The sequence below is a fragment of the Colletes latitarsis genome, chromosome 10 (genome assembly GCF_051014445.1).
Source record: "Colletes latitarsis isolate SP2378_abdomen chromosome 10, iyColLati1, whole genome shotgun sequence".
NCBI lineage: Eukaryota > Metazoa > Arthropoda > Insecta > Hymenoptera > Colletidae > Colletes > Colletes latitarsis.
This window is the reverse complement of record NC_135143.1, coordinates 25,745,925-25,761,322: the sequence shown is the minus strand read 5'-3', so window position 1 is coordinate 25,761,322 and position 15,398 is coordinate 25,745,925. Positions and strand designations below refer to the sequence as shown.

At 41.4% G+C, this 15,398-nt stretch overlaps 1 protein-coding gene across 1 annotated transcript in view; it reads left to right on the top strand.

Moving 5' to 3' along the window:
- LOC143346271 (solute carrier family 7 member 14) overlaps nucleotides 1-14,062 on the top strand; it is a 62,218-nt gene extending 48,156 nt beyond the window's left edge. The window contains exons 6-14 of the mRNA XM_076774217.1: nucleotides 1,845-2,016; nucleotides 3,051-3,234; nucleotides 3,533-3,657; nucleotides 3,768-4,021; nucleotides 4,880-5,122; nucleotides 5,656-5,800; nucleotides 6,163-6,256; nucleotides 6,320-6,447; nucleotides 8,096-14,062. Coding sequence (XP_076630332.1) covers nucleotides 1,845-2,016; nucleotides 3,051-3,234; nucleotides 3,533-3,657; nucleotides 3,768-4,021; nucleotides 4,880-5,122; nucleotides 5,656-5,800; nucleotides 6,163-6,256; nucleotides 6,320-6,447; nucleotides 8,096-8,418 — 1,668 coding nt within the window. The 3' untranslated portion in view covers nucleotides 8,419-14,062. The remainder of the gene's footprint in view (nucleotides 1-1,844; nucleotides 2,017-3,050; nucleotides 3,235-3,532; nucleotides 3,658-3,767; nucleotides 4,022-4,879; nucleotides 5,123-5,655; nucleotides 5,801-6,162; nucleotides 6,257-6,319; nucleotides 6,448-8,095) is intronic.
- The last annotated feature ends 1,336 nt before the right edge of the window (nucleotides 14,063-15,398 follow it).

Here is a 15,398-nt window from a genome sequence, read left to right as displayed (position 1 = left end):
TTACTGTCAAACTCAGGAGCTCGGGACGCTGACAGCATGACCGTTGACATAATTCAGTCGTGTCGAAGATCGACATTGACACGAATTCCGTTCGAAGCAGCAGAAAGCGGAGTACGTCGTTTAAACAGCTGTTTCCGTTTCGATTTTCCGCGCAAAAAAAGCAATTTGGACGGCCACGTCAACCTTTGACGAGCAAATTCATTTCACTGTGGTTTGACACGCGCGTGGGCGGCGGACGCAGAGGTATTCATGAACCGTAGGGACGAAATACTATAGGGTCACACGGCGACCTCCAACATTCACGAGCTTTTTGCCTTCGAGAGAGCCTCTTTCAGATCCACTAAAATTTCAACGCGATGGTATTTTTTATCTCGTTTCTGAACCCGGCGTCAAGCAGCTCCGTGCCAGCGATGTCAATTAGATTTATGGTTCTCGAGCTTTTCGTTTGCTTTAACTCTCGTTCGAACAAAAGCTACGAATATACGTGTATATATATATATATTTTTTTTAATACTCGGCACACACTGCCGCTCAAAAGTTTCGAGCATCCTTCAATCTTTTTTCCCCTCCTATACGCGCAAACGTTTCACTGAAAATATTAATCGAACATTTACTTATTAAACAGATTGGACGAAGAAATTCCTCCAGTTGGCGGGTTAAAAGTTCTTAATAACGTGTCATTTCGTACGTACAAAATATTATTTATTGCCTCTCGTGGCTCGGTCGATAGATAAACTAATCTAGATCAACCCCTTAACGCTCGCCCTTTTATCAGCTAGCGGTTTCACTAGCGTTTGCGTTACTTTAATTATTCCGTACCTTATGAATTTCATGTCGGCTCTTTGAATTCGCTTCTATTCCACGACCGTCGTAGATATTTTAAACCTCTTCCACGGAGTTCAAAGATATTTCACCCCGGAGTCGGATTTAACGTGGAGTCGTTCCACGAACGTTCGCGTTATTAAATCATGTCAACCGATGTCAGAGTTGGTTCAACTCTTTTCTACGAGCGTCAAAGTTATTTCAAACTGTCCCGTGCTAATTTCACACTCGTTTAAAAACCTACTTTAACGACCCTTCGTCGCGTCGAGCTTATTGTAAAACCTGTGTTCCACTTTGCGTACGCGATTCCAATTCTTCCTTAACGATGTCAACGGATATCGTTTACTTCGAGAGTTATTTTAACTTTCTCTACTAACCGTCGACGTATTTTAATCATTTTTTCCTCAAATTTCGAAGTTGCTCGGCTGTTCCTCCATCGATGCTACGACCGTAATCCATTTTAATCCTCTTCAGGCGCTCACGTTTTTGTTTTCACTTTCCTCTCTTGTTCTTCGCATTTACAGGAAGGCAGTTCGCGATGTTCCGCAGTCTTCTCTGAAATATTACATTAAGTCTCCACTTCAGGCTTTCCTCTTTCGGCCCGCTGGAAACGGAGGGCATCAGGAATTCATAACAGCGTTAAGGAGCCTTGAAAAATTAAACGGCGGGAGTGCATTTAGAACGTAGACCGTTTCAGAAGGTTCTTACTTGAGGGACGTGGTCTTTGTCGAAACGTAAATCTAATTTGTCAATTTCTCTCCATCCTCTCGCGAGTTCTTCGATCCTCCTAATTTGCTTATTAATTTCCACGAAAAGGATCTCGTTAATAGCGGTGTGCGTTTATCCACAGATGGGCGATAATTTAATCAGCAGGCCGAGTTTTTAAATAAATCGCGAGAAAGAATATTTGTCGATTAAATTTATTTTCTGTATCGAGCACGATGGTTAAATGGTCGTCCAGTTCAAGGCCACGGTTCTACGGGGGAAGGAAATTCTAATCGATGAAATACCGTGTGTTCCAGGTGTTCACCGGTGCGGCGACGTGTTTTTACGCGTTCATCGGCTTCGACATAATAGCAACCACCGGCGAGGAGGCGACCAACCCCAAGAGGAGCATCCCCCTCGCGATAGTCTCGTCGTTGATCATAATTCTCATCGCTTACGTCACCAGCAGTATGGTGTTGACGCTGATTGGTGAGTGGCGTTCCAGCGTAAACAAACTCGAGCACGATTCTTAACCGGCTCGACTGAAACTCCTTGCAAGCAACCAAAAGCTATCCGTAAAATCTAAAATAGAAGAACTTATGGCTCCCGTAGGAGCCAGTTCTCGACGCTGGGAATTTGAAGAATTACGACGTCGATTCTTTCCTCGAGGCGATTCTCGACAGCTGTTTCGGATAAAGGATTCACAAACGTCGAGATTTCGCGTCGAAACCGGAGCGGAACTAATTCGAAAGCATGAAAGTTTCAACAAGTACGAGCCGTTGAGAGATTGGCGTGAATTTGTCTTTCGAATCCGAGGAGGATCGAACGTGTATATCGGGAAATCCGTGATTTCGGCCATGATTCCAAATTTAACGATCCAACAGTCTCGATGGGGCTGTAACCGAATTAACTGCACACAATTCGCTAAATAGTCCCGGTTGCGGTATTTATTAAACCGAACATGCTTAAATTTTGGAACGACGCTAACGACGTTGCGAGGGGTGTTTCGAACTTGGAAGATAATTTCGAAATTAGTCGGAAACAAAGCCATGGTAAGCGGGAAAACGGCGATAATCCGCTTGCGTTTGACACAGCAAATGGTCGACGACGTGTAATTAATTAGCGGCGGTTAATAGGTGTCGTTTCGATTGATTATTTCGCTTGAATTGTGTTGTCTGACGTCTCAAAGGCCCTTGGCCGTCCATGACCTTCCTTCACGCGTCCCTGGTCACCCTTTCGACGTCATAGTGATCATCTTACCCTCGTCACAGACATTGTACGGTCCATTATGTTTCTAAATAACGCCAAGGTGCTCCTAACGAGCACACGATCACTTGGAACGAGTAAAAATAAACGCTTTCTTACACTTGGAGACTATCGTGGAGGTCTCCATCTTTGCGTCATCAAGCTCGTATTAACTACTTTAATTACATTAAGTTGAAACGTGCAAATTTCCCGTTTACTGTGCAGATAGAATTTTTGGAAACGAAGTCCCCGAGAAAATAGAGATTGGTTCTTTTCAGTTCCGTACAATGAAGTCGATCAGGATTCCGCGCTGGTGGAGATGTTCGGCCAGGTCGGGGCCTATAAATGCAAGTACATCGTCGCGGTTGGTGCACTGGCTGGATTGACAGTCTCCATGTTTGGCAGCATGTTCCCCATGCCTAGGATAGTCTACGCCATGGCTCAGGACGGCCTTATATTTCGGTAACGATGTTCTTCTCAGACAATGTACAAATTTTATATATTTTTCTGAATCAAAGAAAATTATTTTAGCACTAAAACTACCAATAATTACGGTGTATTTATTTGTACCAAAGAAATTCATTGTCTTATAGGAAACTGCAGTAAATTTTTTACAAGTTTTATTAGAAATTACCAATGGGTCATTTTGACCACTTCGATAGTTCTAGTGTTAAGACTCTGGGAACGTTGAGAACTGCCTAAAATAAAATTAAAATAAAAGATAATAGTTGCTAATTGGATAATTCATTTGGTTGTTCAGGAGTCTGAGCCAAGTATGGCCAGCAACAGGCACTCCAGCCCTGGCGACGCTGACTTCCGGTCTCTGTGCAGCCGTAGCCGCCCTACTGATCCAGCTGGAAGTCTTGGTGGAAATGATGTCCATCGGTGAGCTTCTTTCGACGCGTTCTCATTGTTTTGATTCGATGATATTTTGTTGAAATATCTTCTGAATTACAGTAGCTAGGTTTTCTCGAGCTAATTGCGCCCAATTCTAGGTACCCTGCTGGCCTACACTCTGGTGTCCACCTGCGTGCTGATTCTGCGCTACCAGCCGCACACCACGAACCTGGTGGAGCTTCTGCCAATGAGCTTGAAGACTCCTTGTCGAACCCCGACGAAAGAAACTCAGGGAAACGGCCAGGTGACTTACGGGAAGGAGCTTCGACCGGATCAGCTGACCACCGCTTTGAACACTGTTCAGACGTCGCAATCGGAGCTCGCTGCAGCGAACAATGGCCAACGTATCATGGTGATTTTCACAAAGACGTTCACTGACGATCGGGGGTCAAAGAAACCTGAGAAAATTCTTTCAAGAAAATAGAAAACTAATTTTTGCAATTCCTGTTCCATTTAGTTGGATCTCATTCTGCGAACCTCGTTGTTTCTCTTTGGTATTTTTTTATAGAGAAACTATGCAACTTCTTGCGTCAGCGTTCTGCATATATATTTATTACTCTTTCGGTAATATTTACAAATTTTTACAATGAGAACCTCGTAAAAGTGTTCTAACAGCTTCTATGATTTCAACCGTTCTGTTTGTCTAAGTCAAGAAAATGAAAAAGATTCTTAATTAAAATACATTTTTTTATAGTTGGTACTAAAAGGGCAGAAAAAAATTGATAATTAAAAAAATGGCAGCATTTTGAAGTTGAAATATCGATTTTTCTCTTATTTTTAACTTCAGCAGGCTAAAAAAAAAGAAAAATAGAAAGAGTAATGATTTTCTCTTCATTGTAGTATATATAAGCTATAGTAATATATGTTCTGAAGGTACACACCAAATTTGAACGAAATCGGTCGAGTAGATCTTGAGATATCGAGGAAGTCAATTCAGAAAAGATAGTTTTGAGAAAAACACATTTAAACAGAAGGATCAGAGCAATACGTATTCGTTAATTTTAGGAGTTCGGTGATATGCTTTTGCACATACATTTCTAAGACTATATCCTTTAAGAAAATGCAAAAAAAACAATTGAATTTTTTGGCGGTTTACAGTAGAAGACCCCTTTAAATAGATGTTCTATCAGTTTGTATGCTCGTAGATTCCGTGACAATCGGAGTTGCCGATTAATTGTTAATTTCTCGCTGATTATGCGCCCGGTTCCAGGTGAGACGAGTGAGAAGATGCAACAGCTCTTCGCCAGACTCGGATGACACCTACGGAGCTGAGGAGGACGAAGTGGGATTGGGTAAGGACGACCAGTATCTGGTTAGCGATAGAACCGAGAATAAATTCTACGGCAGTGTGCACGCAGCTGCGGCTGCATCCACTTGCGGAAGTGCGCACCAGTATCCGGGAACCACGCCGATAATTGGACCGCCATTGAATTACCTTCAACGCCGTCTTCAGGTAAGCACAGAGTAAACGAAATTAAAAACTACTTGTTTACCTAACCATACCGAGATACTAGAATTTTCCTAATATAATTGCTTTCAAAAATTTTTATATCTCGTTTGGTAAATGTCTGTAATGAATATCTGTAAATGAATATATAAATAAATGCAATTTTATTAATTTAAGTATAAATACAGGGAGAGCTCCTGTTTCGAAACTCTAAACAATTTTTTATTAGTCGTCTCTTTTTAAAAAAAGAAGCTCACGGGAAACATAATTTGCCGAGACTATAATCCCCTAATTGCGACCTAATTTTTGTGTAAATTAACTCCGTCGCGGGAAACGGTGTTCCAGATTCTACACATGCTCGGCGACTGGGTTATTACGAAATCACGGCGTCATTTGCATGGATTTGTTTTTTTTTTTTAAACACGTCAATTTTGTTCAAACGCTCATGTAGCAAGTTCTCGTGGGTCTATATTCGTTACAAAATCTTCCTCACACGTAGAATTATATGGAAGTTAATTGCATAATGACGCGTATTACAGGCAGCACAGTACCTTTGTCCTGCTATTTTCCCTTGGGTGGATCGAGGCCCCGCGACGGAAGCGTCGGGACGCTACGTTATGAAGCTAGTCGGGATACTTTATCTGCTGATCCTGATCTTTGATCTGATTATCGTTTGCGGCATGGGTAAGCTACTGCACTATTTAACTTTGTTTTAACATATTTATAATTAAAATAGACACACATGTAACATAAAGTATTGAAATACTGCTGACTATAGTTACAATATATTAACATTAAACCTACGGACACTTCATGTATACCCACTCCTACCAAGACCGGTAAAATGACCAGTCTTTCTTTTTTTACGAGGCAACGTACTTCTAATTTTATATGTATGGAAAGTTGTGTTTTGATGTTTATTCGTAAGAAAGCCTGCAACTAAAAATAATTTTTCCAGAACGATTTGAAATTTTTTAATTTTGTCGACAAATTTGTCATTTGACCGGTTGTGGTAGGTTTAGCGTTAAACAAATGCGATGTTTCAGGGAACATGGGTACGTTCACCACGTTATTAATGTTCCTCTTCCTCTTCGCCATAATCGGAGTGCTACTCGCCATTAGCAGAAAGCCGCAAAACAGGTGCGTCGGCGATTTTTATTCTCCGAGTTTGCAAACGTATCCTCGAACTTTAAACTCTTGCAGGAACAGCATGATGTTCATGACTCCAGGACTGCCATTTGTCCCTGCGATTGCTGTCACCGTGAACATATACCTCATCTTCAAGCTGAGCATTCTGACCCTCGTCAGATTCACCGTGTGGATGATACTTGGTAAAAGGAATCCCAGCCAATTAGTGCCTACCCTTTGGCCTTTGCAGCCCTCTTCTTACTTTTTCGTATTTAAGGGGGCAACCACTGTGACGGAAAAGAATGTTTTGGGCGTAACTGTGAAACTTTTTCTGATAAATGTTTAATATTTCCGAAAGTACAATTCATTCACACCACTTATCGCTCTAGACTCTTGATTCACATAGTTATTTCGATCAAAACACTTCTCGTTAATAATAAAAGAATTTCAAATGAATATCCTGAAGTAAAGTCTACATCTTCGACATCTACCATATCCTCTGTAATTTTGTCATTTTTGCGAATTTTATTTTAATATTCTAGGGGCTCGTTCTTAAAACCCCGAAGCATTGAAAAGAGATAAAAAAAGAAAATTACGATTCTTTCAATCCGTCACAGTGGTTTCCTCCCTTAACCTCTTAGGCACGATTCGCTTTTTCCGAACGACGTTCCACTATAGTGACTCACTCGCTCACCGTTTCCATATGTTTTGTTTCACACTTTTTTTGCCTTCACAACGTTTTATAACAGTGTTAACGATATACAGACAGAATATCTTTGTTTTCGTTACGCCACTGTCAGGTATGAATTGTTGCTTTCCATTTAAATAGATATACCATTTGCTCTTAATATAGCGGCAGTTGCTCGGTACTTTTTGATAATTTAATCATAAAAAACTTCATTCCAATGTACTCGCGTACGGCATTGTCTGTCACACGTTCCAGTGCTGTATCGTTTACGCGTAATTCGCGTTTAACCCTTTGAGCTCTGAATACTCGTGGCCGAAACGGTTCGTAGGGACTATCGCGGCTATCGCTGACCATCGCTGGGGGCGGAATTCATTTTTGCCACACTGAAGTGACAATTCAAGGCGCAAACAGTAATAAATTATAGTGATTCTTTTGCAGAAGGTTAAATAATTAAAGACTGTTATTTTCGAGCATTAAAATTATGTATTATAAACATTAACAATTTAAAACATTAAATATTACAATCAACTAAAAAACTTAATTTGATATTTACAACAGGAATTAATAATTTTTTTGGGAGAGTGGGACGTAAAATGGAACTTCCATTTCGGAAATTCCCGGGGATTTTTATGACCCTAATATTGCCCAACCGCTACTTAAGGAAGGCAAATTACTAACGAGTGCCCCTGTATTAATTTTACACGAAAATAACTGCATATTGATTGAAAAAATCGACAAACGCATATATGCGCCCTTAGTCCAGGCGGATGATTTAGAGAAAACACATAAATGCCGCCTTAGGCTACACGGATGACTTTTGCCAAACGCATATATGCGTCCATAGAGCTCTAAGGGTTAATTGCTAAATAAATACGACAGAGTGTCGACCTAAGTATGTATTTAATTAATGTAGCTTTAGTTTTCTGCTAACTGAGCTTGAGGCTGGGGGAAAAAGAAAGGAGGCGCTCAGAGGGTGCAATAAACGAGTGTCCTCCTCAGGTAGTACTGACCTTTGCAAGGGAGGGGACTCATTCTCGACACTCTACCGTACAGAGAAACAGCCCTGCGCGAAATTCAACTATGCCTAAGAGGTTAAAACAGCAAGAATGTAACCCAGTTAGGGTCCCTGGCCAGATCCCTGAACCAGAGTGCTTTGGTTGCAGGCTTCATCATGTACTTCTACTACGGTATCAAGCACAGCAGCCTCGAGGAGGCGAGCGCGTCGGAGAACCAGGAAGAGACAGTGACGGCCGGAAACATCGAGCTGACGGTGACGGACACGCAAAAGCAGCAACAGACGCAGCATCCGTCGTCGTACTCGACGACCGATCGCAGCATCTACGAGGGCCAGCAGCTGGACGCGTTCGGTCAGCCGGTTTTCGGCAGCACGAACTTCGGCGGGACACCGAGCCAGAGGCCGACCTCCGCGACCACCGGGCAGCCTCTCTTCGTCGACCAGGGCAACTTCCCCACCTGGGACGACTGAGCGTCGAACAAAACCGACACAAATATATATATTTGAAGATATAAGATAAATTATTACGCAAGCCTGACAGGCATCGAATGTTCACCGGCGAATAAACGACCCTTACGGAGCTCGCGGTGGGCCCTGGCCTCTGGATCACGATCGAAGCACTTGCGTTGCTCCTTCGAACGACCCCCTCAACGATTTTTATTTCATCGGCGACGGTATCTGGCGTCTCCTATCGTTTATGGATTCCTCGATCCTTCAGATCAAAGAGACTCGTAGTTCCAAAGAGAATTTTTCTTTGGTTTCCCAAATTTTATCCACGAATAACGAAGATTTTGGATCCATTTGCAAACCGGTCCATATATTCGGGTTCTTCAGTTTTTCAACTGTTTTTAAAAGCTTCGAAGAATCGTAAGAATTTGTCTGCTGCTCTGTCAGCAACATTCTTCGTGAACATCCCAAGCAGCCTCTGCTGCTGATTTTTTATTTTTGTTAATCTTCAAAAAAAGAAAAAAGCTTCTAATGGATGTACAATAAGCAAACGTTATAATCATTTAACATGAAATGAAAACGAACTTATGGACCACCCTAATAATTTCACTAACAAACGCACTACTAGATTCATTAAATCGACATTCAGGCGAGCGAAGAGCAGAAAAAAAGTTAACTCGCGTATAGATCCGAAATATGTATTCGTTATTCGCGAATAAATTTCATCCGAACCATTCGAAACTGACGATGGAATCTCCAAAGACGTCACTCTTCCAGTTTTCGTTTCATTTAGACGTTTCTTCGGCTAAAGTGACCAACCTGGCGCTATTTCCAAAGAGATTTACGTTCTTTTAGAAAACGTAGGACGGAGAAGTCTCGAAGAGATTCCTCGTGAGGCGCTCTGCGTTTCTTAGGGGTTCGAGAACGATCCCGTATCCGTAGAAGATCGAGCCAGAGATCGACGATCGATCGGGCGGCGCTGCTTCGAAATTCCGAGCTTCCCTGACCGATTTCGCTTCTCCGCGACGAAGAACGTCAATTTCCAATCGACCCCGATCGATCGTCGCCCGATCGACGCTCCTTGAGCGAAGATCGCTTGAACCTGCACCCCTCCTGAACAGCTAAAGAATAAAGAAAAAAAAAATAATAATGGCGTGGCCGCGGGTCTCCTGACCGGGGGTGAACTTGTTGACTACTGTTTTTTCGGGACGAATGTAGCAAATAATTTTCCGCGGCAATATTTATTATCCTAGTTGTATAAAGAGAAACACGGGAGTAATCGTCGTTGACGAGGCAGAGCTGTCGGTGACGGAAGTACAGAACGGCGGATAACGAAGACGCTAAAGGGGGGACGATGAGCGACGAGATCATTATCATTTCTAGCATAAGGCGAAACTTGTGTTTTCCAAAAGAGCATTTTAACTGCTAAGATATAAGTTTAAACGTACCGCTAGTCGAGAGAGAGAGAAAAAGAGAACAAGAGAGTATGAACGAGTATGAGAGGGAGAGAAAGAGAGAGAGAGAGAGAGAGATTGAGAGAAAGTAAGAATGAGAGAGGCGACAACAGAAAATAATTCGTTCCTGAGTCGAGGAGTGCGAGGACGTGCGTGTCGTTAGGAAACGAAGAATAGAAAATCATCCAAAAACAACAAAAAAAGATACTTGAAACAAAAAAAATTATATTGATCTTGCCTAAATCTAGTCTTTCCCGTAAGAAGGAAGCTTAGCGTAACGTATTGTAATCCTAAACCTAAGCTTAACTGTATACTTGCGTGCGTCTTACCTCGATTAACGATTACGAAAATTAAGATCGTTTCTCCCCATTGGTCGTTTCATCGGTTCTTTCTTAGAATCGCTTAGGGTTTTTGCGACCCCTGCTTGAACGCGATTAGAAATGTCTCGTTTTCCATTGTTTCGCGCGCTGTAAGGGCGGCACGAGCAGGAGATGACTGCAGAAATCTCAACTCTGTCCTTACACAGATCCTTCACATTCCAGAACTGTCCCCTTTGTACTACTATTATTTTGAAATTTATTGTACATACTCTTCTGCATTGTTCTTGAACAATATGGTGCACGGAGGAACTGGTTTTCCTCATTCTAGGCAGTTTTACGAATCCTCGATCTGTCGAATAGACATCTTTTATTTATATTGGGTAAAATTGAACGCGAACCTTTCTTTGAAGTAATTTATCTGGTTTAAGTAACGAGTATAAAGTTATCGAATTGATTTTCAATATTATTCATAATTTCGTTACTAAATCCACATTATTTGTTCGCTACATAGATAATCGATATATGCTTGCTACGAATCGCTGACCTATAGATGCTTGTTTCGTCGATTCCTTCGCATTCTAAACAAATTAGAAACCCAACGAACAGAATCTTCCCTATTTTCCTCTAATCATTCACCTATCGATGTTATATCGTCGTTTTACTATCCCTTGCTATCGAAGGAGCGACTGTTTCGAAAGAAAAAGTGAAGAGGAAATGGTCTGTGAGAATGAAGGAAACATTACAAATTAAATGGAAAGAATGGAGAAAGGAAACAGGAAAACGAAAGAATTAGAAAATGGTGACCGATACGACAGCTTACGGGGGCAACCCGTGCACTTTACGTCTCTCCGTTTATTCTATTCTCGGATCTACATATCGATCGGTGATCTATTTCACATATCAGTCTGCATCTTTTGCAGGGATGGCATCCGTGAGACTGTAGCGAGAATGTAGCGAGAGAATGCTCGAGATTGATCTATATATTTATCTTTAAGTATTAACGCGTCTGTTAAAATTTTCTAATATATATATATATATTATATATATTATATATACATGTATGTATTATACATATGTATGACGAGATACTTTTTATGCGGGACGATCTGTCAAGCTCGACCGGAGGTCGATCGATCTATGATCGAGGCTGCTGTCTTAGGATTCTCAGTTTTTAATCCCAACTCCTGTAACGTCGTCGCGTATAGAGTTCCGCAAAACGAAGAAATTTCGTTGTTATTTTAAACAATTAATTTCAAAATTATTTGGATAATTCGTGTCGCTAGGATAAAGATAAAAAGAATGGAAAATTCTTTATCAGGAAGATACAGAAACACCTAAAGTATCGTTGAAGCAATGGCTAATATACCAAAAATTTCAGCGATATCTTTTCAAATTTTAACGTCTGTCGATCAGTTTTTAGACCATTCTGTGAAAGAACAGTGCCTGTAGATTCAGTTTGATGTCCAAACGATCTAGAGAAAACCTCTAGACTTTTTTGAACCAAGAAACGAATCAATCACGAATTTTCGATACACACGTACCTTCTTCTACTTGTAGGGACATTCTAGGGATATTTTATCAGTTCCCTAGGCCTCTGAGAATCCCTTGAAAAATTGTTTAACTATGTTTAAAGAATTTATCCACGAATTGGTCTTCTCGCGAGAATAGTGATAGGCTCTGAAGGATTTTTCGTTGTTTCTTGGCAAAGAAGTCTGTGGAGCCTCTTTCGAGGTAACGTATCGAAGGAAATGGCGACCGAAAAGCGGAATCTCGACGCGGCACTTTGCTTTTTGCTTTTTTAGTTAGTATTTCAAATTCTTAGATAGGAGGAAATGGCCTATTGCAATGCGTGGCTGCAGGATGAACCTCGAACACCTCACAAACACAAACACGCTGAAAGAAAGTTACCAGAGAAGAGGAAACTATCAGTAGAGTGGATGCTTCTCTCGTTATCTTCCTTGATACTCGCCGTTCTATCGAACCTGTCTATTTTCGCACTATTTCCTCGACCACTAATGGTGCTAATTTATTTTTTCACTATTCTCGACCCTTTGTCTACGCGTGCTAGATCCACGACCTCGGACCTTAGAACCTCATCGTTTCATTCCTCTAATCCTGGAATCCTCTACTGTCTCTTCGCTTCATCTCTCATCGTCCTTCGATCCTTGCGATCAAAACGAATCGCTTTCTTCAGCAGAAGGAGCTGCAATATCTATCCAAAGAACAACCGAAACTCTAGGATAACACAACTTTCATTACGAACAGCAAGTACACCTCCAAAACGACGACAAATTCACGATTTTATTGTCGACAAGCATATCTTACACGCCGGTCTCCTAAAAAATACTGGCGATCATGGCACCAATCAAAAAAAAAACAAAATCCTATCGTCCCATTTTTCTCGGTTCATCCAGCGTCATGTACCAAAATACACTATACTTCGAAGCCGCTGTAACTTGCTCCCGAGACTGTTCGATGATTTCGGGGGTCCGTGGGCGCAAATTACAGCGACAATAATCTTCCAACGAGAGTGGCGAGCGAGAGGACGCGAAGAAAGGGATCGTATCGTTCGCCTAAACGCGTTCGGCATCTTTTTCTCGTTTGCCCCGAGCAATTGTGCGCCACGATGGCTACCTTCACGCGAGGAAGAAACGTTTCACCTCGTTCTTCGACCTGTTTCTTCCTCGAAGCGACGAACAATACCATTGGGGTCCCTTCATCGAGACCGATCGAACGATTTCGAGAGCTCGACGCCGCCTCGAACGGTTCGAATCGACTCGAGATCGAAGGGATCGCGACGGCGAGTCGTCCTACAGCTTCTGATTGTCGTACTTCCGCCGGAAGCGGAAGATAGTCTTACTCGGTAGACCGTAACGGGCGTGATGTGACTTGATCTTAACCCTTCGACACTTTTAACTGTAAAAATTAGGCGATGTTTCCCCCCCAATTGCGTTTGACGAAGTGTAATCGATGTATAAAATTGTTTGTAGCGCCGTTCCGTTCCACCGATTCGATGTTATCGTGTGCGTGTGTGTGCGTCTCGTTTGACAGAGCGACGGTAAATTAAAACTAGAAGGAGTATCGTCGGGGAATTTTCTTAAAATCGATGACTACGCGTGGAAATATATAGCTTTCTTTTCGAGTTCGTGTTACTTAGAGACTTCCGGGAAGCGAAGAAATAGTTCTTCTTTTCGAATCGCTGAATTTATTCTTCCAGACTCCGATCGAATTTCCGTCGCAAAGACATCGACTAGAGAAATCTGAATGGCGCTGAAAAGAAGAAAACTCGTCGAATGTAACGTTCTTAAATCTTCCTAGCGATTCGTGGACTTTTCGGCCAAGATTTCGATCGAAGAAATTTTTTAGAGAACCGACGAAGCGTCGCGAACGTTACTTCCCTTATCCTTCTCGAAATTTCAACAGATTTTTTGGTTTAGATTGGACAAATTTTATTTGAATCTCTGCATAAAGATTTATTCGATTGAACAGTAACATAGTTTAATCGTAACTTCCAATCGGTTTCTAAGTTTTTCATTTAGGTTTCTTCGTAATCTAAAATTTGTTAAGATTTGGATTTCACGTTTAGACGGATTTATTTTGGTTTCTTCGATTCGGGAATCTTGAATGAAAGAAATTAGTCGAGTGTCGAGGGGTGAAGAAGAAGAGTGAAGGAAATGAGCGTGAAACAGAGTAAAAGGGATCGAATGCAAGAGAGAATGCAAGTGATCGGTGTACATTTTATGTTTCGTTTTCTTCTCTCGGGAAAATCGCGTGTTGGAAAGATATATGCGCACCAGAAGGACAGAATTTTCCATGTAATATATATACCCTTACGTAACTACGTTGTTTAATATTGATAAGGATCAAAAATAAAAGTGATTATTCAGAAACTAACCTCCGAGCATTTTATTCGAAGTCAAACACTTGATTAGGGATTATTCTAAACGTCAATTTGAAGAACGTGGTTTTGAAACAAACGAATTCATAATTACAATACGCTCGCAACGGTATCGGTTTCGGTGTGGAATTTGATTTTATGCGAGCGTAAATTCTGTAACTCCCTCGTTAAGATGCGGATAGCGATACTAATAACAATTAGTCGTAAACGAAATTCGATTTGACGTTATCGAATCGACGGGACATGACACAAAGGACTGTTTCAAAGCAATTTTGAGGAACGAATCAGAGGAAAACCTTTATAGCTTGCAATTTCGACCGGAAACAAATTACCATTACTTCCTCCATTTGGTCGTCAAGTTTATAACGTTCGAAAGTATTCTTCGTTTTTCCTCAATTAAAATCGACGATGGATTTAGAGACAAAACAAAACGCTCAAAATAGATTTAACAATCTTATTTTCTAAAAGAATTTCAATGATTCAAACGAACACAATAAATGCATTAAGCGTTTAAGTGGGGTTTGCACTTCATTGACAAAAATTTTTCAGTCATTTATAATCGTTGTTTGTTATCAGAGTATTGGTTCCATTCCACGTAACGTAACGGAATCCCCTCGAGCGTACGATAGGATGCATATCTTTCCCCCTACGTAATAAAAAACAAATCTTCCCTAAAGCACTTAGTAATTGGGGATAAGAGATGGATTTTATACGACGATCCTCGTTGGAAACGTCGCTGGACCGATAAAATAGAATCCCCACGACGTCCCAAGGTAGATTTACATTCTCGTAAAGTTCTTCTACAAGAATTTCAAGCGCGTAATGTAACTATTACTGATTCTAGAACGTGGATCAATCTGTAGCTCTTTCCTAGGCGACAACACAAGAAACTATTGCAGGAAATTCCTGCATCTATCGAATTCTCTGCAATTAGTAGTGCAGTACTGCTTGGTAAGTGGAAATATAGAAATAGTGCGCAATCGAATTGAAATCGATTTCCCTCGCTTGTGGTCATCGACCGTAAAAGAGGATGAGACGACGAATGGCGATCTTTTTCTTCTGTCGCGCGGAGAAAAGGTCCGCGAACGTTCGACGCGCAGAAAGAAACGAAGAAAATGTCAAGGCTCTGGTACCTGCGATGCCCCGAGGCACGTTTCTTTACTAATCGCGGAACTTTCGTTCAATATTGCGCAATTACTGCATCATCCCGCCATTTCTCTTCAGTCACGTAGATTCTTTCGCTCCAGATTCCTCTCTTCCGCAAGTTTCCAGTACCGAGAGCTGCGAAACCTCTTCCTCGATTATCTTCCATTTTGATTGTTCATCTATTAC